This window comes from Dromiciops gliroides, chromosome 1 (assembly GCF_019393635.1).
Source record: "Dromiciops gliroides isolate mDroGli1 chromosome 1, mDroGli1.pri, whole genome shotgun sequence".
In the NCBI taxonomy this organism is placed as follows: Eukaryota; Metazoa; Chordata; class Mammalia; order Microbiotheria; family Microbiotheriidae; genus Dromiciops; species Dromiciops gliroides.
The window spans coordinates 704,111,852-704,133,555 of record NC_057861.1 but is presented as its reverse complement, the minus strand read 5'-3'; the positions used below and the strand labels follow the sequence as shown (position 1 = coordinate 704,133,555).

The following is a 21,704-nucleotide window of genomic DNA, read 5'->3' as shown; positions in this document are numbered from 1 at the left end:
AGGGAAATTGTTTTGCTCAGGGTTACACAGACAGACAGGTAGAGGTAGAGCTGGTTTGAAAACTAATTTTCTAATTACATTTTAATCTGGTTGTGGGGTACTAAGAGGTGTTGGTATCCGCTCTCTCTGCTCTAAGCTATCCCGTGTTGTCTCTGGCTCCCCAGCCCCCAGGATTCTTTTTCCTCACCATGAGGTAGTCAAACCTCAAGGAATCTTCACCCAAGAGTCGATTGTGACTCAGTCCCAGAAGCACCACTCAGCACTCATCAGAAACATCGCTGTTGTATACTTCATGAGTATATCCCTCAAGCACATTCACACAGTTGGCCATTTACTAAGCCCTTCTGAAGAGAGCAGGGTAGTAGGCCTTGGGGAAAGAAAGTCCAGACAGACCCAATTGACCAGTGACATGTCAAACAGAATACCTGTGTTTGAATGTGTTGAAGCTATCTTAAAGTCTGATTTTATTTTTCTATAGGCCAATAACTCATCTTTACACAGCAATTTTTTTAAAAGAAACTAACTGGCTATTATTTATGGCCCTATGACAGGGACCATTAGGAATCTGAGTGAGTAAATTTTGGCAAAACAAAACTTAGGGTGTGACTCATGTGTAACAAAACCCTCTCCAGTATAAACATGTTGAGAAATAACTGATGTTCCCATAGAAACTCCTGCTACAAAGGCAGCCCCACTTTCTGTAGAAGCCATCTCACCCCAATTTTGATCTCTAAGTTTTGCAAGAGGAATGTCTGCCCAATCATGAAAGTACTTAAAAAGTTTAGGGTGAAGGGGTCACTAGGTGGTACAGTGGATAAAGCACTGGCCCTGGATTCAGGAAGACCTGAGTTCAAATCCAGCCTAGACACTTGATACATACTAGCTGTATGACCCTGGGCAAGTCACTTAACCCTCACTGCCCTGCCAAAAAAAGTTTAGGGTGAGTTTGGGAACTCACTGAAGGCCCAACAAAAATCACCTGATTTCATTGGCCCTACTGAGGACATTCTCTCTGGTATGCTTAGAGAGCTGTCTCAGGGCACTGATAAGGCAAGTGCTTCATCCAGGACCACACAACCACCCTTCTTCCTTAACTACCTGCTATACCACACTGCCACAGTCTTGACTGAAGACAAGTTTCACAAGTCATAAGCTGTCAAAAAATTTATTTGCTGTGAGTCTTCTGATTAGACTTAAATCAGATGTCGGTATTCAAAGCCTTCTCAGGTGGTTACACTAAGTAATTGTTTTGTCCAAAAGCCTTCACAATATTTTCTAACCACTAAAAATCAGAAGTGTTAAAAAACTGCTTAAATAGTCTAATTCTAATAAAGTATGTCTAGAAAGTAATAAAGTACTCAATGCCCCAGTTTAATTCTTTAAGGTAAAAATTGCAAAGAGAACAGAGGAAAGAAGCAACCATTGATGTCTTGGGTACCAAAAAACACTGGAGACATTTATCTTGATGAAAATACAGTCAGAATGAAATTCATGGGGAAATACTCCAAAAGACTTCAAGTCTTCATTAACCTTTTACATGTTCAAGAGTAAACACTGAGAAATTGCCAGGAATTAAAATCCACTCAAGAAAAAAGCTTAACAATCCAATCATCAGTACTTTCCAGTGGTCAGGGATGGAATCTGGTTACAATGTATATATTACAAAAGAAAACATTTGTAACTTTTCATAAGGACTGAGAAAATACTTTGTTTATTGCTTATTCAACAACTAGCAGTATCGTTTTCATCCCTAAAGAACAAAGGGATGGCTCATATTTTGGGAGGAGCCTCCACTTCCTAAAGAAATACACCTCCATGATAACAAAAGGAGAATCTGAATTAATGGTATCACTGGTTTCAGAATTCCGACCCCTATCTCAACTCCTACCAAATATTTATCTGCTAAGGCAACCAGTGCGCATCATAATTCTGAATATTAAAAGACGTGATGCACAAAGAACCTTTAAGGTTGCAACACCCATCTGTAAAACAGTGTGAGTGGTTGAGAAATTTAAGAGCAGGCGAGTTGAATGGAAGAATGTGGGTAGATTACTGTAGAACCAGTTAAGTTGTGGGAAAATGTAACAGATAAACAAGAAGCCAATCTCCAGTTAGCAAGCAGCTTTGTCACAATTATAACAATGGTAAAACACAAACTTCATTGTTCCAAGTCAAGTGTATCAGTTACCTCTCAGCCACAGTTAGGCCGGCGATTGGCCTGTACAGTATGTCATACAGCTCTGATAAAAGGCACTTTGCAATAGTTATCGCTGAGCTGTCAAGACACCTTGTTAACCATCGGGTTCTAATATTGTTACAATATGGTTGCCTTTGGTTCCACTTCTGACTCATAGTTTTTAAAAGCTTTGTAAGGTTTTAAAGTGAATATTTCCAAGAGGTTTCTTTAAGTTCATCAGTTGAGTTCAAAAGGTGAAGTACCTCCTGCTCAGTATCTACTACCTATTGCCATTCTTTCCCTTACTATAAGAAAAACAAATGGCTTAGATAATATTTCAAAAGAATTTGACTTTTTCCTGATGACACATGCAAAATCAAATGACATTTTTTTGCCAGATAAACAAAAGTCCAGTTGAACATCATCTCTGTATGGACAGCAGATAGCAAAACGTGTCTGGAAACAATGGTTGATTGTTACGCATTCCTATTGTTTTTACTTTCTTTACAAGTAATTTTCTCTCTCTCTTTTTTTTTTTTTTTGGAGGCAATTGGGATTAAGTGACTTGTCCAGGGTCACAAAGCTAAGTAAGTTCAAGTCACTTTCTCTTAGGAAGGACTGCTTAGCCCTACTGGATATAAACTAAAATACTAACTAAAGGTTGCTAATACAAGAACTATGTATCAAACTCAAGAGGACAATGAAGGTAGCTTCCCCCACCCTATACTCATCTCTAAAAAAGGGCTGCTAAGGAATAATACTGGGCACCTTTTATGAACAGATCTCTGTGGATTTTACGGTGTTTCCACTTCTACTACACTGCAGTTGGCTCGACTGCAGCAACAAAGGAGCTAAAAGGTCTCCCCAGGAAGATCAGAGGGAGACTCCAGATTATAACCTGCAGCAGTGACCCCCTTCCCTAAAGAGAAACCTCTCTCAACAAAGGAAGCTCAAAGAAGCCAGTGGTGCCAGCTGACAGCACCACTTCCACCAACCCAAGCTGCTCAGCAGAGAGAACGAGAGGATTCTCCCGAGTTTGCCTAAATGCCAGAGAGAAACCCAAGTCCCTAAGTCAGGAGGTGGGGGATTGGGGGAAGAGAAGGAGAAGAGAGATTTCAGCCAGGTCCTGTTTGGTTGTTCTGCCAGGTGGAGCCGGTGACTTGACAGGCATGAGGGGGTGGTGATAGCTTCAGCTGGGAGAGATGCGATGGGTCTTCAGGACCAACGTCTCCTCCAACATTCTGAGGTGAAAGCAGACAGTCCAGAGCCCAGTGTATTCTTCACTCCTGTTTTTTGGCTGGTGCCCGGGTTCGAGCAATCAGGATAGGAACTATGGCCAGCAAGCCAATGGCCAGAGCCCAGAGGGGACGGTAAAAGAGCCAGCCAGCAGAAATGGTCAGCAGGGTCAGGGATGTAGCCACACAAAAGGCAAAGGCTTTCAGGCCGATGTTGACCAGGTCTCGGAAAAGCGGAAACCAGTCCACTGTGGGGAGGCAAAGACAAGCGTCAGGTTATTCAAACCCGTAGGCTCAATGAGTCTGGTCCCTGCTGGGCCCCTGCACCAGAACATCAGGTGTGGGTATGAATGCTTCTATGGGAACAGATCTGGCTACTTTGGGAGCGCCACTGGGTTATTCATTCACCCATGTTTATAGTCTGTCAAGAGTGCAAGCCTATAGCAGATACTGTGAACATAAAGGGGAGTTCGACTTAATTTCTGCTCTGCGTGTGAGTAGGACAGGTATTGTGAAGGTGCCACATATTTGTGCTGCAGATTAGGAGAGAGCTACAGAGAATTTCACAGCTTCTGTAGAGTCCAACTGAGTCTGGGAAAAACACAGGGAGGAGCCAGGGCTCGAGTGGAAATTCGGTTGAGAAACCACCAAATCAAGTTGACGATCTTTGCCCTTGCACAAGAGCTCCACTTATCCTCGTACTCCCTGGCCAAGAGCTTTGCCCAACTAAGCCCAGGCACAGGCACCCATGTTCCCCCGCCCCCACTCCACACCCATGTCAATCCAGAGCTCATGATCATCACAGGATCTAACATAAAATCCTGTTTTAAAGCCCCTTCCGGCATTCCTGGTCTTCTGGTCATCATTCCTTGCACAAGACACTCTGTCTCCCAACGGCAGGCCCTTCCACTGACTGTCCCCCACTCCTGGAAGGCCCTCCCTCCTCACCTCTGCTTCCTGACTTCCCTCAAGTCCCAACTAAAATCTTCCTTTCTAAAAGAAGCCTTTCCCAATCCTGCTTCATGCTAGGACCTTCACTGGAAACATCTCCAGCTCATTCTGGGTAAACCTGGTCTGTCCATATTTGTTTGCAAGTTTTCTCCTCCATCCTCAAGAAGAGGGACCGCTTTCTTTCTTTGTATCAGCAGAGTTAATATGTGCTCATTGATTGAGCATCCTTCCTGAAGCACACAGCAGTGGCCAGTGTAGAATACCCTCTGTGCCTGCTCTAGGTCAGTACCTACATAGTTTGGGGGCAGCTTTGGCTCCACTGCAAGAAAAGCCAGGAATCCTGGGCTGAAGCAGTGACTCGGTCAGATTCTCACAGCAGTGGAAAGCAGCCACCACACTGTCTGTGACGTGGGAGAACCCAACCTCCACAGGGACACGGACCGTGTTTTACACTACTCGGTATCACTCATGGCCCCAGTCACCATAACAGAGTTGATAAACATCTGTTCTATTCGATGACTGGCTCGCCCCTCACCCAAAGACCATCTTCCACACTGAAACCCCACCCCAGCCTCAGGGGGTCCGTCCGGTCCCTCACCATGCCAGGCTTTCTACCTGCTTTGGTTTCCTTAGTCACGGTAATTCTGTAAGCTGGAGGCTAGCTGAGATGACCTCTATAAACCCATGAGGAGACCCGCTGTCCTTATGGGGAACAATCCTACCCAGTGTATACAGGATCCGAGTCATGAGGTTGATGCCCACAAACATGGCCATCCAGCCAGCGCCTCGAAAGCCCCAGGTTTTCAACGTGTTGCTTTGATGTTCTCTCTGGAACACCTCCTGCAAGGTAAGTGGCAATTAATCTGAGGAAAGGAAAGGCTGGTGGGGGGGGGGGGAATGGGGGCAGTCACTTTCTCATTCTGCAAGTAATAAGAAAAACTCCCATTTCTATAGCATTTTGTTGACAAAATGCTTTTCTCACAAAGGTCCCTTGAGGGGAGTAACAACAAAAGTAGTAACCCCATTTCACAGATTAGGAAACTGAGTCACAGAGCTATTAAGTGACTTTCCCAGAATCACAGAGCTAGTAAATTTCAGAGCTGGAACTCAAGCTCAGGTGCTCTCGAAGATGGAAATGCACAGAGAAGGAAAGCAGGAACTTGCTCACCAAATTCTGAAATGCTAGGGCAACAGTCTAGCCCATGAAACTTGACTGAAGCAATCTCAAGCCCAAGGAATGGTCACTGATTACACCCTGTGGCCATTACTGGCCATCCGGGTAATAAACCTGAAGCACTGATGAACCGCCAAGGGGTGGCACAGCAATAGATTCAAGAAGGGCTTGGACCCCCTGGCTGATGGAGAAGCAAATGGATCAAGGAGAACCTAGACTAGACCTAGGGTCATTCAACCTAAATCGCATCAGGAAAGAAAAGCCAGCCTGTGCCTCTGGGGCCGCTGTGAGCAGCAGGCCCTAAGCAGGAGGGAACCAGGGGGGTGTCTCTGAAGTCATCTCAATCAGCAGAGCTCTCCCTTCCCCCCTTCCCGCCTGGGGTCACGGAGAGTTCCCAAACTCCTAGACTAAAAGCTGCACCAAACCTGGGCGGGGAGGAAGCAAGCATACAGCAAGGGGAGGCTGGGACAAAAGCCTCCCTTAAACACCAGCCACATTTGGGCCACAATGTGTTACTTGAACATTCATCACTGGGGCCAAATCCTACATTTACATCCTCCCAAATGAAGTTTTCTGAATATACAAGATCTTCTGAGTATGGACTTCTAAGGAAAGCTGAAGCATCCAGAAGCAAGGCCCAAGAATTCAGACTCCTATCAGCCACACAAATACACCTAGCCTTTTTTCACTGCTGAAAATCGTCCCCTCCTCCAGCCTACCCTCCCACCCCACCAAGGTTCAGGCTGTGGATGGGCTATAGGATAAAAGTGTCCTTGAAAAGCAGTCTCCCATCACGGTAGAAGGTGGACAGTGGCCACTGTCGGTATGGTGTCTGTCTGGAGGGACACAAACCCTAACCATGAAGAAGGGAGGAGGCAATGAAGACCCCTTTTTCTGTACTGAATTGGTAGGTGTGCAAACAGTAGGAGAAGATGTACTTGTACTGGGCAGGTCAAAAGGAAAAGCCTATTAGGCTTCCTACTTTTAGTAACATCTGAAAAACTGAAAGCCAGGGCCCTTGGCAGAGTATGTGCCAGTGGAAAGGGTGACTCATGCTGGGGCAGGCACAGAGAGGTCGAGCTAGAACGGGGAGGTGGGGCTTCCTGAAGGGTCCACCTAGCAATGCCTCTAACAAACAGGGCTGGGGCCTGACCGCCCTCCTGACTCATCAAGGACTACCTACCACCCAAGGCCTCCCCCCAGGGGAAAGGGAAAGGGCTTCTCTGTCCCAGGACCTGCCTTCTCAATAATGTTTGGCAGCCTTTCTAAGGGCAGAGCAGCAAGAGTGCCAAAAGGCTGCTCAAGAGGCCTCTTCACACAGGGGCAGCTCTTTTCACTTTTTACATTGTGGTCATGGACATCATGCCCCAGTATGGTCAATTAGAATAGGCACCATTACTGCATAGAGGCACAGAATGGTGACAGTTTATAAGGCTCGATCCCATTTTACAGATGAGGAAATCGAGGCCCAAAAGTGGAGGAACTCTCTCAGCATCACCCAGAGAGTAAAGCAACAGAACCAGCATCTGAACCCAGGTTCCTCGGACTCGCACTTCAATGTTGTGCCCCTCATATCTCACCGATTCCCTGACTCCAGAGGTCCAGGGGACAAGCTGGGTGTCAGAGCTGGGATCAGAAGCCAAGCAGCCTCAGTCCGAGCCCACAACTTTTCAGCTTCACCTTTCCTGACCCAACAGAAGGCACTCACCTCTGCAGTGAAGTCACCGTGGTGCAGAAGCAGCAGGGTGTCCCCAGACTTGGTGGTATAGGGGACCAGCTGGTCTCCACGCTGCCGAGCAATCACAGTGACCTAAAGAGAAGCAGGCAGGCAAGAGATAGAAAGCTGGAGCTCACCTCTTTTCACCTAGAGCCCTGCTCCATCCCTTTCTAACTGCCCCATGAGGACAACAGCCCACTGTAACCAACTAACAAGCACTTCTCAAGGGTCTACTATGGACCAGGCGCTGGAGATACAAAGACAAAAATGAAGCAACCTCTGTCCTCAAGGGGGACACAACCCATATGCACAAATATGTACAAAATAATCTGTTGATTTGGCAAAGGGGGCACTAGCATTTGGGAGCAGCAGAGAGGCACCGGTGAGGACAGGGTGTATCCCAGGCATTGGGGAGTACCTAGGTGAGGCAGCAGGAAGGCCACTGGCTAGTCTAGGGCAAAGCTTCTTAAACTGTGGGTCCAGACCCCGTATGGGGTCATGTAACTGAATGTGGGGGTCACAAAACAGCTGGCAACAGTAAAAAGTTATGTATACCTATTTTATATGCCCATATACCTGGGGTCAGGTAAAAATTGCTCAGGAAAAAAGGGGTATTGAGTGGGAAAAGTTTAAGAAGTCCTGGTTTAGGGAGTATGTGAAGGGGAATAATGTACAATGAAGCTCAATCTGATAATAACGCCAAAAGGGAGCCACTAGTGTTTATGGAGTGAGTGAGTGACATCAGACCCTGCTTAGGGAAATCTCTTCGGCACCTGTGTGAAGGACAGCTAGGAGAGGAAAGACACCTGAGGCAAGGAAACCAGCTAAGAAGCTGCTGAGCATTTGCTTTTCTACAGCTATGTTAGAGAAGAAAACCAAGTTACCACATGAGCTGGGCCCAGGTTGGGGTCGTCACCACTCAGGCCTGCGTAGGAAAATGCAACCCGTACATCTCCAACCTAGGAATACAAAAGAAAGACAGACTCTCGGTAAGCAGGCGCTCACCCAGGCTGTGGGGGATGGTAGTGGCTTCTGGCTGGCTCTGGGATTGTGCCCGGGGAAGGGCAGGGAGGAAGCTCCAGCCACACCGGGAAAGCCAACAGGATCAGGCACCTACCCTGGCATCAGCCCATTTTAACCTGTTAGCTTTAAAAGCTTCCTCCTCTAAAAGCAGACATTTAACAGTTACTGCTACAGACGCAGAACAGGTGCAAGTTTGTGTGCCAAAGCCTTGGGCTTACTTCTGGATACTTGGGGTTCTCGCTGTGGTAGAAGTAGTCTCCTCGCCGGATGATGTCGACGTGGGGGTCTTCCATGTGGGCCAGGCTCAGCGGTTTGAAGTTGTCAATTTTGTCAATAAGACCTGAACAAAAGGAAACAGCGTGTTGTGTCAAAGGGTAGAACAGTGCACCAGACATCCCAGAGTCGGGCACCTTCCTACGGTTAGACTTTAGAGGGGCAGGCTCCGAAGCAGGGGGTACACAGCCTGCCATTCTGAACCCCTGCTTTTGTAAGGTCACAAGGAGGATGAATCATGCTGGGGGAAAGGGGGCTACCACATAACTACTCTGGGGGGATCAAGGCAGGAAAAGACCCTTGTTTCCGGACAGTGAGGCCATACAGTGGGCCTCTCAGCATAGCAGTCTGCCACAAGGCAGCAAGGCACATGGAAGATTTAAGTGGACAGCACTTAACAAGCAGATGGGGAGGGGAAGGACAGGACTTTCCTTCTTCCTTAGTGTGAGGCTTCTCCTTATCAGCAGGGCCTGAGGAGGCAGGCTCAAACAGGCAGTTTTCCTCCAAGAAAAACAGCTGTTTTGCTGAATTCTTTGCAAGTTCAAGGTCAGATGTATTTTGATGTCAGTGTATAAGTGCAATAGGCAAGTTCTGATTATTTTTGCAAATATTATACCTACAATATTATTTAAGCCAAGTAAGAAATATTTTTCTTAAAATTATTTTTAAGTTTTCTTTCTCCTACCACAAAATTTAACATCTAAAATTTTGTAGCACACCCAGCAAAGACTTCAGCTATGCCCTTTGTGAGGAACTGGCATAGCAGAAAGAGCAGGAGTGAGCCCGACTGATATTTTAGGGAAATCCAAATGGCCTTGGAAAAACCAACCCAGCCCCAAGAGGAGGCTTACCTGCAGAAAGGAAGAACCTGCCAATCTGAACAAAAGGGGCGACGGCTGTAAAGGACTCCACGGCCATTGCACTGGAAGGAGAGGAAAGGGTCAGACTATCACGAACCACTGTGGGTTCCTCCCTTCCTCCGCCCCATATCCCAATTCATAAATTGTCACAGCTCTACTTTCTCTTCGAGATACAGTAGTCACTGAGGAATGAAGGAACAAGGTGTGTCTCATGCACTGGCCCAAGCCCGCCAACATGCTCAGCAGTGGGCATATGTGGCTTCGTGACACAGGATACCATAACCCAGAAAGCAAAAACAATTCCCCAAGCGGTCACTTTCCTGCTTGCTTCTGAACTCTGCTAGGAATTGGCTCAAGTGGAAGGCAGGACTGAGATTTGTAATCCTGTTTTTGGTGCCAGAGGAGACGACTAGAATCGGAGAACTGAGAAGGAACTCTGGGTCATCTCCGGCAACCTTTTTAATTAAAATCTTTGCATCGATAGTCATTAATGAGATTGGTTAATAGCTCGCTCCCTTTCTCCTGCTTGGATAGTAGAACCACATTTGTCTCAGAAAAGGACTTTGGTAAAGTGCTTTTCATCTCTAAAATTAATCTTTATAGGACAGGTTTTAATGGCTCTTTTCTATGCTTGCTGGAATTTACTTTAACACCTTCACTTTACAGATTAAAGAGAGAGGGAGTGAGGGAGAGGGAAGGAGAGGGAAAGGGAGAGGGAAAAGGAGAAGGAGGGGGAGAGAGGGAGAGAGAGAGACAGAGAAAGAAGGAGGGAGGGAGGGGAGGGGAGAGATAGAGAGAAAGAGAGAGAGAGAGAGAGAGTCCTTGAAAGAAAATGTGACTTGCACAAGGTCACACAGTAAATTAGGGGGAGAGTAGGTATAAACCCAGGTTACTTCTTGGACAATACTCTCTCTACTGCACCACAAGAGCATCAGAAAGGAAAAAAAGGATCCTCTGTCAGATTTTAAAGCCTTTTACCTAAGTATTTTCAGCACCTTCCTTAGGAGGAGACCAAAGTGGCTCGCTAATTTTGACTGACACAATTTTCATGAGTTTTGTTTCCCTCCAAGGCTTCACCAAGTTGTCCTCACTTTCCAAGAAAAGCCAGCAAGGAAGATGGCGCATTTACAGAAGAGCCTGCCCACAGTCAGGCCTGAAGTTTCAGATGAATAAAAGCCATGTCTTTCCTCTGAGTCCAGCATCCTCCCCACTTGGCCTCAAGCCCTTGTCCTCTATTCACCTGGGGTTTTTATGCCCAATCTCTCGGTCAAAGTTCCTGCTGTTGACGATTTCTGATTTCCACTCGGTATCTGAGAAAAGGACAAAACAACGTTCAGAAGCCGCACCACGACGCCTGCCTCACATTTTTCCAAAGGCAGTACTTTCAGACCCAGAGCCTGGACCCTCTATCTCAGGGCTGCACATGCTCCATTTTGTTTCCGCATCCAAATCCCTCACCCTGAGCTCATTAGTCAAAAGAGAGACGCTTCCTTTCAGCCCTTGCTAGCAAAGACAAGGCCTTCCTTCCCATGGTGTCGTTCTGGGAATTCCTACCGGCGTCCCATGCAAAGGGATCTACAGTGTGGAGAATGGGCCCATTTCCTCCACCTTCAAGTCATGGGCACCATACACTCTCATAAGGAACAGTGGGAAACTGATATGGTAGAATCATCTTATTTCTGCCCCAAACCACCAAAAAGCTCGCTTCTCCCCTCGCATTTGTACAACACATGCATCATGCTCCTTATCCCTAGAAATGAAGTCTTCAGTAGTAGAAGAACAATCTGGAGTCACTGGGCGCTGTTTATGTTGTTACTGTTAGTCCCCTGGTGTGTTCTGTTCTAAGCAGGCACCTTTACTTTCATTCAGGTCTGAAGTCCTGGCTAGCCTGCAGTGACATGACCAGACCAGTCAGCTTCTGTGGCGGAGGCAAAGAGAGCCTTGGGCTAGGGGTCTGAATACCTGGTGCTAGTTGTGGCTGGCCCACAAATCTATCCCAAGAACCTGGGTAAGGCCTTTTAGACCTCTCTGGGCCTCAGTTTCCTCCTCTGTAAAATGAGCTGATTTTTAGGATGCCTTCTAGTATCCTTCCCAAAAGGCCTTTATACCAAACATTTCTGTACTTCCCAATGGTCAGTGTCAAAATGCTCACATGCTGATTCTTTTATCTTTTGTTTAATCACAGGTAAACCAACAAAAGGGATCCAAGGTATGGAGAACTGTGATCCCTCAGAGCCTCAGCACCATAACATGAAGACCACCCCAGATGTGTGCACTGCTGGGGCAGGGAGGCAGCAGGCCCCACTTGGGCTCTCCATGGTGCTGACGCTCAATAGAGCATAGGCTGCACAGTCCTGGAGTGCACAAAGAATCCAGTCTGTGGCAGATCCTACTTACTATAGGAGTATCTCCTCTCCGTCTTCACTTGGCCATCTTCTGTATACTCCCTGCAACAGGAAACACATATAGCAAGCACAATCAAACCAAGCCGAGCATCAGCAGGACATCATCCCTACATCTGCAGGTGGTGCTCTCTGCCCCATGTCATGTGGGGCCAACACTCCAGTGGGCCAATTTTAACTCTCCCTGGTGGGGGGAGCAGGGAGTCAGTACCTTCGGTTCAGCCAGATGGGGCAGAAAGACACAGAGTATCCCAAGTAGCAAAGTTTCTTTATTTTCATCCAGGTCTGGAGTCCTGGATTTTAAACACGATGTTTCCATAAAAAGTAAATAGAGGGGGCAGCTAGGTGGCGCAGTGGATAAAGCACCAGCCCTGAATTCAGGAGGACCTGAGTTCACATCCGGCCTCAGACATGTGACAATTACTAGCTGTGTGACCCTGGGCAAGTCACTTAACCCCCATGGCCTCACCAAAAAAAAAAAAAAGTAAATAAGAGTTTGAATTCATGGAGAGGCATTTATAAACAGGAGTAAAAAGATGATAATTCACTGATGGAGGTAAAAGCCGATCTGCTCGGATCACAAAGTGTAACTGAAGAGCCACAAGGGGATACTGAGGCACCAAGACATGCTGGAGATGAGAATTCCAAACAAAGTCCACACCAACTCTAACCATCTCAAGGTCCGAGACGGCCACCCCAGATCGAGGGTATCAACAACTGTTTGGCTATTGGAAAGGAGCGCAGAGATTTTGGGGTCCAGGGCTCCTCCAGCAGTCTGGGGAAGCCTATGAGTGGCCCCTTCACAGAATGATGTTTGTTGCCAATATTCATAATTGAAAGAAATGCTCCATTTCTGTTAAAGGTTAGTGAATATAAAAAGGAATCTTTTCCTCAGTCCCCATTCATGGATCCCTTGAAACCCATCCAAGGACCCCTTGGGGGTATGTAGGCCTTGGGTTAAGAAGCCCTGTTCTGAGTCAACTCACTCATTTTACATCTTGGGAAACTGTGGTACACAGAAAGAAGTGGCTTGCCCAGGGCCAGCTCCTTTAAGGTCAATCCAGACTAAAACTAAGATCACCTGGGGGCAGCTAGGTAGGGCAGTGGATAAAGTACCAGCCCTGGATTCAGGAGGACCTGAGTTCAAATCTGGCCTCAGACACTTGACACTTAATAGCTGTGTGACCCTGGGCAAGTCACTTAATCCTCATTGCCCCACAAAAAAAACAAAAACAAAAACTAAGGTCACCTAATCCCTAGTATGAGCACCCTGCTGTCAGCTAGCTACTGCTTTTTCAGAAACACATGTCTATGCACAGGGCCCTTAGTTACTAACAAGTGCTGACTCATCAAGTATCAGTTTAATTTGCCAACAGAATGTCAGTGATGTTGGCTTGCTACTAATAAAAGTGCTAAGTGATCTTTGTAACCCCAGCACTTAATTAAGTACCTCACACATACTAAATTATTAATTAAAATGCTTGTTAATTGACTTGTGGAAAGTGATCTTTTTTCAAAAGAAGAAAGCATTTTAAATTACAGAAAAATGGAACCTCAAAGTTCATCCTGAAACACAATTATTCTATTTCCTTTGTCTCAAAAGTCTCACCTCCCCACATGGTGAAATGACAATGCATATTTGGGGGTGGGGGGAAGAGGAGCAAGAAATGGTAAGAATATGATGGAAATTCTGTGTGCCCACCAGCGCTTATTTTAATTACCACTTGGTCTTCCTCCAACCTTCAGCTGAGGGGTCACCTCCACGTTAAGGCAGTTCTTCTTGCCCTGGGCTACCCTAAGTCTCCTGGTACCTTGCTCATTTACATAAGCTGCTCCTCCCCCAAGTACCATGGATGCTCTTGGAGGGAAGGGCCCGAGTCATTTTTCTCTTTATACCCATAAAGTGCCATAAAGCAGGCATTCAGTGCTTGGGGCAGGGGTCGGGGGAGTACCAGGATTAAACCGTAAAACCTTTCCAACCTGTAAATTGCCGACCTTTTCATCTGTTCTAGTATCAACCACCACACCTCTATATTCGGCTCTAGTGCCTCATACCAAATGCCCTTTTGACCAATTAAGAGATTAACAAGCTGTTCATGGAACACAGGAGGGCAGAGGATGGAAGGAACCTTTTGGTCTTTGCCCAGGGAAAGATGCCAATGGAAGCAGGAGCATTTAAGAAAATGACAGTGGCACTGCCAAGTGGAAATGTGGATTAGAACCCCACACTCCAGCCCCCCAACCCCTCCCCCCTCACCTGGACTCTTCTGACTCCACCCACTGGTACATCTCCACCTGTCGCTTCAATTTCACTGCAGGGATGAAGACCCCATAGTTGGGATCAGACAAGAGCTGTAAGAGAAGAAGAATGAAGTCACCCTAGACTGGAGACCTGAGGAAAGCCAGTTCAGAGTCACAAGCTGGAGAAGCTTCTAAAGGAATGTAAACCAATCAACCTGGAGGCCACTTCCTCTCCCAAGGAGACCCCCCCCCAAAAAAATAGACCTAACAACCTGGGGAATGTTTTCTTTCAAATGTATATACTTTAATCTCTTGCCTTTTGACCATAAACCTCAAAGTACAGCCCTTGAAAAAGGCTCAGTCAGTTTTCACAGATCAGAGAAACTGCACACACACACACACACACACACACACACACACACACACACACACACACACACTACACCCCCGTTTCCCACCACCACATATACACACCCCAGGCTCGGGAACCCTCCAATATAATTAGCTTTTCTCTTTGCAGTCTGACACAACCAAAAATGAGGTGACATGACTGTCCTAGCCATAATGATGACATAGAGGGTGATCCTAAAGTGTCTTCCAACCCACCAAAGACAAAATAAAATCAGGTGCAAAGAGGCAGGTGCAGCATAAGTAGAAGAGGCCCTGAACATGCAGGCTCACTCCATGCTCTGCTCCTCAAGAGGGAATGCAGACCCTTGGCTGTGTGTGACCTTGGTGGAGTCCTTTCCCCTCTCCTCTCAGCCTCAAGTCTCTTATCTGTAAAGTGAGAGGGTTGGAAGCTGGAAATCTATGGTCCTTTCATTGGCAACACCAGCTGCCCCAGTTGAGCCCGGCTATAGCATTTATAAGCTGTGTGACAAAAAGCAAGTCTCTTCTCATTTCTTCACCAGGAAAAGGGTGATAATCACTGTACTTCATAAGACCATATAAGAATTACTGACAATGTATAAAGTATTTTATAAGCTGTGACCACTATATAAATGTGAGCTATTATTAGTCAGTTTAGTTTTACTGCAAAATGTACTCTGTTCTATTTCTTTGAAATAGAATCTAAGAAGAGATAATGAAAAATGCCTCCTCCCTACCGGCGGAGAGGACAGAACATGATACCTGCTGTCAGATGCCATCTTTGTCACAGGGGAGCATTCAGTGTGGGGAGAGAGGTATGGGAAATCACTGTAATTTAAGGACAGAAGGCATCAATAAAACTTGTGAAAAGAAAAAAAAAAAGGCCCATCCATTTGGTAATTCAGAGTCACAGGATGCGAAAGCCGAAGAGACCTTAGAGGCGGTCTCTAGTTCTCGTAGCACAGAGAAGGGGGCAGAGTCCCAGAGGAAGGAGGGGATTCACCCAGAATCACACAGTGCTTCTGACTCTGGGACCACAGCTCTCCCCATGCCACAATCCCTGCCCTAAAGGAACTGCTCACATTTATACGGCGCTTTACACATATACACACAGGGCATATACACACATACACAAATACATGTGCACAGATGAAATAACACATCATATTATAACTGTCACGATACAAGCCAACATGAAACTCTTAGAGAACATCAGGGGGCGAAAGGCACAGGACCAGCTCGGGGAGAAGCGCAGGGGGAGGAGGCATCAGCTTTACCTTGGATGTCCGGAGGGAGCCAATCAAGTGCACAAGTCTGCCCTCGTTCTCTGAGGCTACACTGTGGATGGTGTTCAGGGGAACCACAAGCGAGAGCCCCTCAGCAAGAGAAGTCGCCGTTCTCAAGGCCCGGCCCTATGACCACAGGAAAGGAAGAGATGATAAGAGAGAGCTAGTACGCGATGCTCACACACCTATCACTACAGTGGTGCCATAATGCTGGGTGGTATTTTTTATGGGTGTTTTATTATAAACAACACAGGGATCAAAACAGTTTAGAAACCTGAAGCTACTGTCCAAGAATAAGAGGTTCACATGATGAAATATTCTGATCTGTAATAGAATTCTCTGCATAATTATCTTAGAACCCCTAAAAGCCTGTAAACTCTATGACTGAGGCTTATGAGAAGTTTTTGGGTTTCCAGCTGCTGTTAAGAGAACGCTCTGCAGACAGCATCAGGTGCTCAATTAAATCTTTCTTGGACATGCTGTCCAATATAACCGTCTCTCCTTCATGTGAAGAACTAAATCGCAACAAATGCACAATTCATTCAAAGGTTCAACAAACCTTTATTAAGTACAGTGCTCTGCACACAGGAAGCACTCAATGCTTTTCAACTGGAGAAACTTTTATCCTCAATGAAGTCAATGTGCTTTTATTACGTCCTAAGAATGGGGGGAGGAGGGGAAATGTGGAGGGAGAAGGAAGAAGTGAAAAGATACACAAGGCCTTGTCTGTCTATCTGGAGCCCTCTCCCTTAGGGGCTGATAAGACACACTAGAAATCAGAACCCAAGTATGCATCCATCACTCCATGGTCACTCAGTCAAGCTTCCCTGATCCTGGGGCTTGGTGTACGTTGTGGCCTATGCCTGAAATGGCCATCCTTCAGCCTCTCTTTAAAGACATTTTAGATCCTGCCTTCTTCTTGGCCTTCCCCAATCACCCACACACACACACACACCCCTATTACCCTGCTGAATGCCACTCTTATGTACATAATGTGTTATTTGGGGCTATCCTTATTTGTATATGTCCCATGAACACCATGCCCACCTACCAGAACTGTCCTATCTTAACTCTCTCCTTTGCCAACACCCGGCACAGGGCTATGCACACAGTAGGTGCATGTTACTGAACCGAGGGGCTATAATGCCAAAAGAATGCCCAGGGCTTTGAAGGAGCAGGGGAGGGTGGTCCTAACCAGTCCTGATCCTTGTCACTCTCTTTCCTCCTGCTCTCTGAGAGCTGTGTCTTTCCTATCCCTGGGAGGGACAAAGGGACCGAGCTGGTTTCACCCACTCAGAAGTAGAAGAGAATCAAAGCCTTTCACATAGCATGGACTCCATCTCCCTCCTTTGGCCTCCCACCAATGTCTGAGCATATCCAAAGAACAAGCAACTGTTTAAACCTTGTAGAGAATACAGCATCAGCCTACCGGCTACACCTTCCTCTAGAATGGCTACATTTTTCCAAGAAGAAATAAAGGGCTTACACAACACTGCTTTTTTCTCTCTTGCAGTGACCAAAAAGAGCCTAAAGGGACAGGAGAAAGAGAGAGATGACACTAGAGCTAGACAAAAGGAACTGGCTGCTTTGTGAGAGCCTGACCATAACAGCATTTGGACAGAGGTCCCATATCCCAGGAAGAAGCAGTTCCCTTAGGAATGTTGCCCACTCCCAGAGCATACCCATATTAATGGATCCAAGGTGTCTCTATTGACTTCCATGGGACTCTCCCTTTCCACCCCGTGCCCCAAAGGTCTTCCCTGTAGAGTGGTGGGAAAAGAAGCAATACGCTCAATGGATTTTTTTTTTCCATGGGGCAATGGGGGTTAAGTGACTTGCCTAGGGTCATACCGCTACTGTCAAGTGTCTGAGGCTGGATTTGAACTCAGGTCCTCCTGAATCCAGGGCTGGTGCTTTATCCACTGCACCTCCTAGCTGCCCCTTGCTCAATGGATTTTTTTTTTTTTTTTTTAGTGAGGCAATTGGGGTTAAGTGACTTGCCCAGGGTCACACAGCTAGTAAGTGTTAAGTGTCTGAGGCCGGGTTTGAACTCAGGTACTCCTGACTCCAGGGCCGGTGCTCTATCCACTGCGCCACCTAGTCGCCCCGCTCAATGGATTTTTAAATATGATTCTCAAGTCCACAATGAAATGTCAATAATGCCCCAACTCATCCCTTTCTTTACCATTGCCTTTAGCATCAGTCTATTTTCCCCCATTTTGCTAGAACGACAGCAATCTTTCTCCTCCCATGGTTCACTACAATGAGTTTTATATAAATCCCAGAGGAGGGTAGGGACCCTAGAAAAGGGAAGATGGAGACAGTTCAAAAGACAGACAGCCCACACAATAGAGAGAGAGAGAAGTTGTCATTCAAGGGCTAAAATGGTGAAGGCTGTTACTCACCATCTCCAATCATCTTTCTATTTCACTGTCCCTCTCTTCCGAATCCCACCCACAAAGTCCAAGCCTTACTAACCCAAGGCAGTGAGGACCAATCTGACTTGCACATCTGTCTTCCCTGTTACATAAGCTGAGAATGATGCTACCGGGTCTTGGAGAAAGGGAAGTTTCTGGGTAAGTGCCCAGTCCCCATGATGCTCAAAGAGAGACTCCTGGAGAAAAAAGGCAATGCTGGTGCTCTGGCCACTTACCTCATTAGTAAAGATCAGGTAGAAGGAGAGTAAAAAAGTCATCAATCCAACAAACATGCCGCCCCACGTCTCACTGAGACGCTCCAAGAAGCCCGGCTGCCGGTCAGCTGTAATTTTGACATGTTCCTTTCTGTTACTTGTATCAGAGTACTAGAAAGGGGAGGGAAAGATACCAAATATATACAGATATTACACACAAATCATAGTGCTTATCAACCTGTGATTAAAAGCCATTAGGAAACATTAGCATAGTTATAAGCATGGAAGCTATTCAATTTTTCCTACTACAACTCCTAAGCTTATATTTCCCCTGGCTGTCTATTGTAGGATCATAAAAACTGAAAATTTTATAAAGTATCAAGAACACATTGTCTGACATTCTTTTTTTTATTTTTTTGCAGGGTAAGGAGGGTCAAATGACTTGCCCAGGATCACACAGCAAGTAAGTGTCAAGTGTCTGAGTCCAAATTTGAACTCCTGACTCCAGTGCCAGTGCTCTATCCACAGCACCACCTAGCTTCCCCTAACAAACATTTATTGCACACAAACATAATAGTAATAAACAACTTAGACACTTTGTAATGTATTCTCCACACATATACATACATTTTACAAATGAGAAAACTGAGGCTCCAAGTGATGAAGCACTCTGCCAAAAGGCTCGAAAGTGTCAAAGCCAGGATTCAACTCCAGGCCATAAGAGCAGAGGCTTTTGTACGTCTTGTGGATTGAGCTGTCCTAGACACTAGGTGATAAAGTGCTAACTGCAAGGATGCTTCCCCCTAGAGATCATGGCCAGTGCCTGCATCCCAAGATAGTCCAGAATTAATCTCAACATGCAAAGTACTATTGAGCTCATGGAGAGACCAAGTAGAGGCGCCCTAGCCTTGAAGGTACGCATACCCTTGTCTCTGAGCCTTCATTTCTTCATCCACAAAACAGGGACAGTGATATTTGCATTCCCTACCCCAAAGAGCTTCTGTAAGAGTCATGGGAAAATGGATATGAAAGAGCTCTCTCCAGCAGGGCAGCTAGGTGGCACAATGGATAAAAGCACTGGCCCTGGAGTCAGGAGAACCTGAGTTCAAATCCAGCCTCAGACAGTTGACACTTATTAGCTGTGTGACCCTGGTCACTTAACCCTCATTGCTCCCCCAACCCTCCCAAAAAAGAGCTCTCTCTGAAGCTATAACATGCTATGAAAGCATAGAACAAACAGCCCAATAGTGAGGGCCCTGGGGTTAGGACGTACCTGAGAAAGTGTCTATCACCTCAACAAGAGAAAGAAATTCCCTTAGTCTTAGCAGAGGACAATAGAAGAAAGCACTCCAGGCCCTATCATAACGCCTTGAGGAAAAGCACTCCCAGAGGGATTCTACTATTAGCTTCTTAGCTCTCCCCAGGACCTAGCACAGGCTACATATACAGAGGACAGATTGAGAGCTAGAAGGGACCTCAACCATCACTTAGTCTAAGCTCATTTTACAAATGAGAAAACTGAGTCCCAAAGAGGTGAAGAAACATGTTCAAAGTCATATCGATAAGTAGCTAAGAGAGCTAGGATTTGAACTCAGGATTCTGGCCCCAAATCCAGCACTGTTTTCTTCACTCTGGGCCATATACTCCGTATTGTATTCTGTAATCACCACTAAAGGAATTTTATCACCCATACCATATTAAGGGCCAAGGTGGCTCCTTATTCAATCTAAGCAATCCATCTCTTCGAGTCTGTTTCTACAGTTACACAATAACTGACACTGATGTAGCGCTTACATTTTTCATTTATTATTTCATTATAGCCATACCAAAACCCCATTTTCCAGGTAAGCAAACTGAATCTCAGAAAAGTTAAGTGATTTGCACAAATTTGTTAGGTGACTTGTCCAGGATCCTATTGCCAGTTTGGATGAATGGAAAGAAGGAATAAGAATTTATACAGTGCCAACATGTACTAGACACTGTGCTAAGTATTAAATTATTTCATTTGATTCTCACAACAACTCTTTGAGGCAGGTGTTATTGTTATCCCCATTTTTTAGATGGGGAACTGAGGCAGAAAGACATTAAGTGACTTGCCCAGGGTCATACTAATAAGCATCTGGGGCTGGATTTGAACTCAAGTCTTCCTGACTCCAGGTCAAGGGCTTTATCTACTGCACCACCTAGCTGCTTCTAAGTTCTAATAAGTACCAAAGACAGAATTTGAACCCAGGTCTTCCTGGGTCCAGTGTTCCTTCCACTATAGGTAACACAATGCCTTGCACACAGCAGGCACTTAACAAACATTTACTGAGTTATTCCCATTTTGAAGATGGAGAAATAGACACTTAGAGTTGTTACCTGACTTACACAAAGCTAAGTTAAGTATCTGAGCTTGAATTCTAGCCTATAGTTTCCTAACTCCTAGCTTCCAACAAATGATACCCTAGCTTCTCAAAAAATGGACAACCCTGAATCCAGAGGGCCCACGATGAAGCATGCTACTCATCTCCCGACTGAGGTGATGGACTTAAGGGGCAGATGGAGATACTTTCTGGTCATGGTCAACTATTTGTTACAGGAGGAGAGAGGAGAGAGAAAAACAAACTTGTTCATTGAAAAAGAATTAAAATTTTATATTTAAAAAGTAAAATTATTTCTAAAATACTCCGAAGCCACGGTTAGTCATCACTACAGTGAGCTGCTCCCTCCCACCTTTATAAGAAAAAGTGGCACAGAAGGGAGGAGCCCGCCCCACCCAGTCCCAGCACGAAAGTTGAGATCGGTGCCCAAGTTGCCCAGTTCAAGCAGCCCAAAAAGAATCCGCGGAAGCCCAGCCACCCAAGGGACAAAGAGGATGGGGCATGCAGGAGACAAGACAGGCATTGCAGGCATGCATGCGACTAGACGCGACTCCCGGAGCCCACCCCCTCCCTCCCCCCGAGCTGCATCCGCGGAGACCCCGGGCCAGCTTTGGGGAACCGAGCGGGGAGGGATCCCGACTGGGTGGGGCGGCCGGCACACACTTACATTCCTGGACATGGTCAGGCTCGAACTGCTGTTGCCTCAATCTCCAAAGCAGGGCAAAGAGGCCGGAGGGCGGAGGCCAGAACTGCAATTGGTCGGACGAGAAGCAAGAGCCCCGCGAGCCGGAAAAACTCAGTCCTTTTTCCCAAGCACTAACTCTGGGGAACAAGGCTGGGCTTGCTGCTACAAAGTTACCACCTACGACAACCGAACGGCTCTACTGCGCCTGCGCGACGCAAGGTTTCCTGGGAAACGTAGTCTTCTATGTTGAGGGCGGGGACTTGAGGGCGCCTCCGCCCGGCCCTTCCGCCTGGCCCAGCCTACATCCTTCTGGGACA

The 21,704-nt window shown here is 46.4% G+C and overlaps 1 protein-coding gene across 1 annotated transcript; it reads right to left on the bottom strand.

The window, feature by feature from the left end:
• Positions 1 to 1,149: 1,149 nt before the first annotated feature.
• On the bottom strand, positions 1,150 to 21,575 carry TMEM43 (transmembrane protein 43). Its single transcript, XM_043967429.1, has 12 exons — positions 21,370 to 21,575; positions 18,361 to 18,510; positions 15,699 to 15,833; positions 14,069 to 14,163; positions 11,807 to 11,856; positions 10,650 to 10,719; positions 9,401 to 9,471; positions 8,495 to 8,616; positions 8,138 to 8,212; positions 7,245 to 7,346; positions 5,085 to 5,202; positions 1,150 to 3,659 (listed from the first exon to the last, which is right to left on the bottom strand). Exons 1-12 carry the CDS (start codon positions 21,379 to 21,381, stop codon positions 3,457 to 3,459), a joined length of 1,203 nt encoding a protein of 400 aa, XP_043823364.1. The 5' UTR covers positions 21,382 to 21,575; the 3' UTR covers positions 1,150 to 3,456.
• Positions 21,576 to 21,704: the final 129 nt, after the last annotated feature.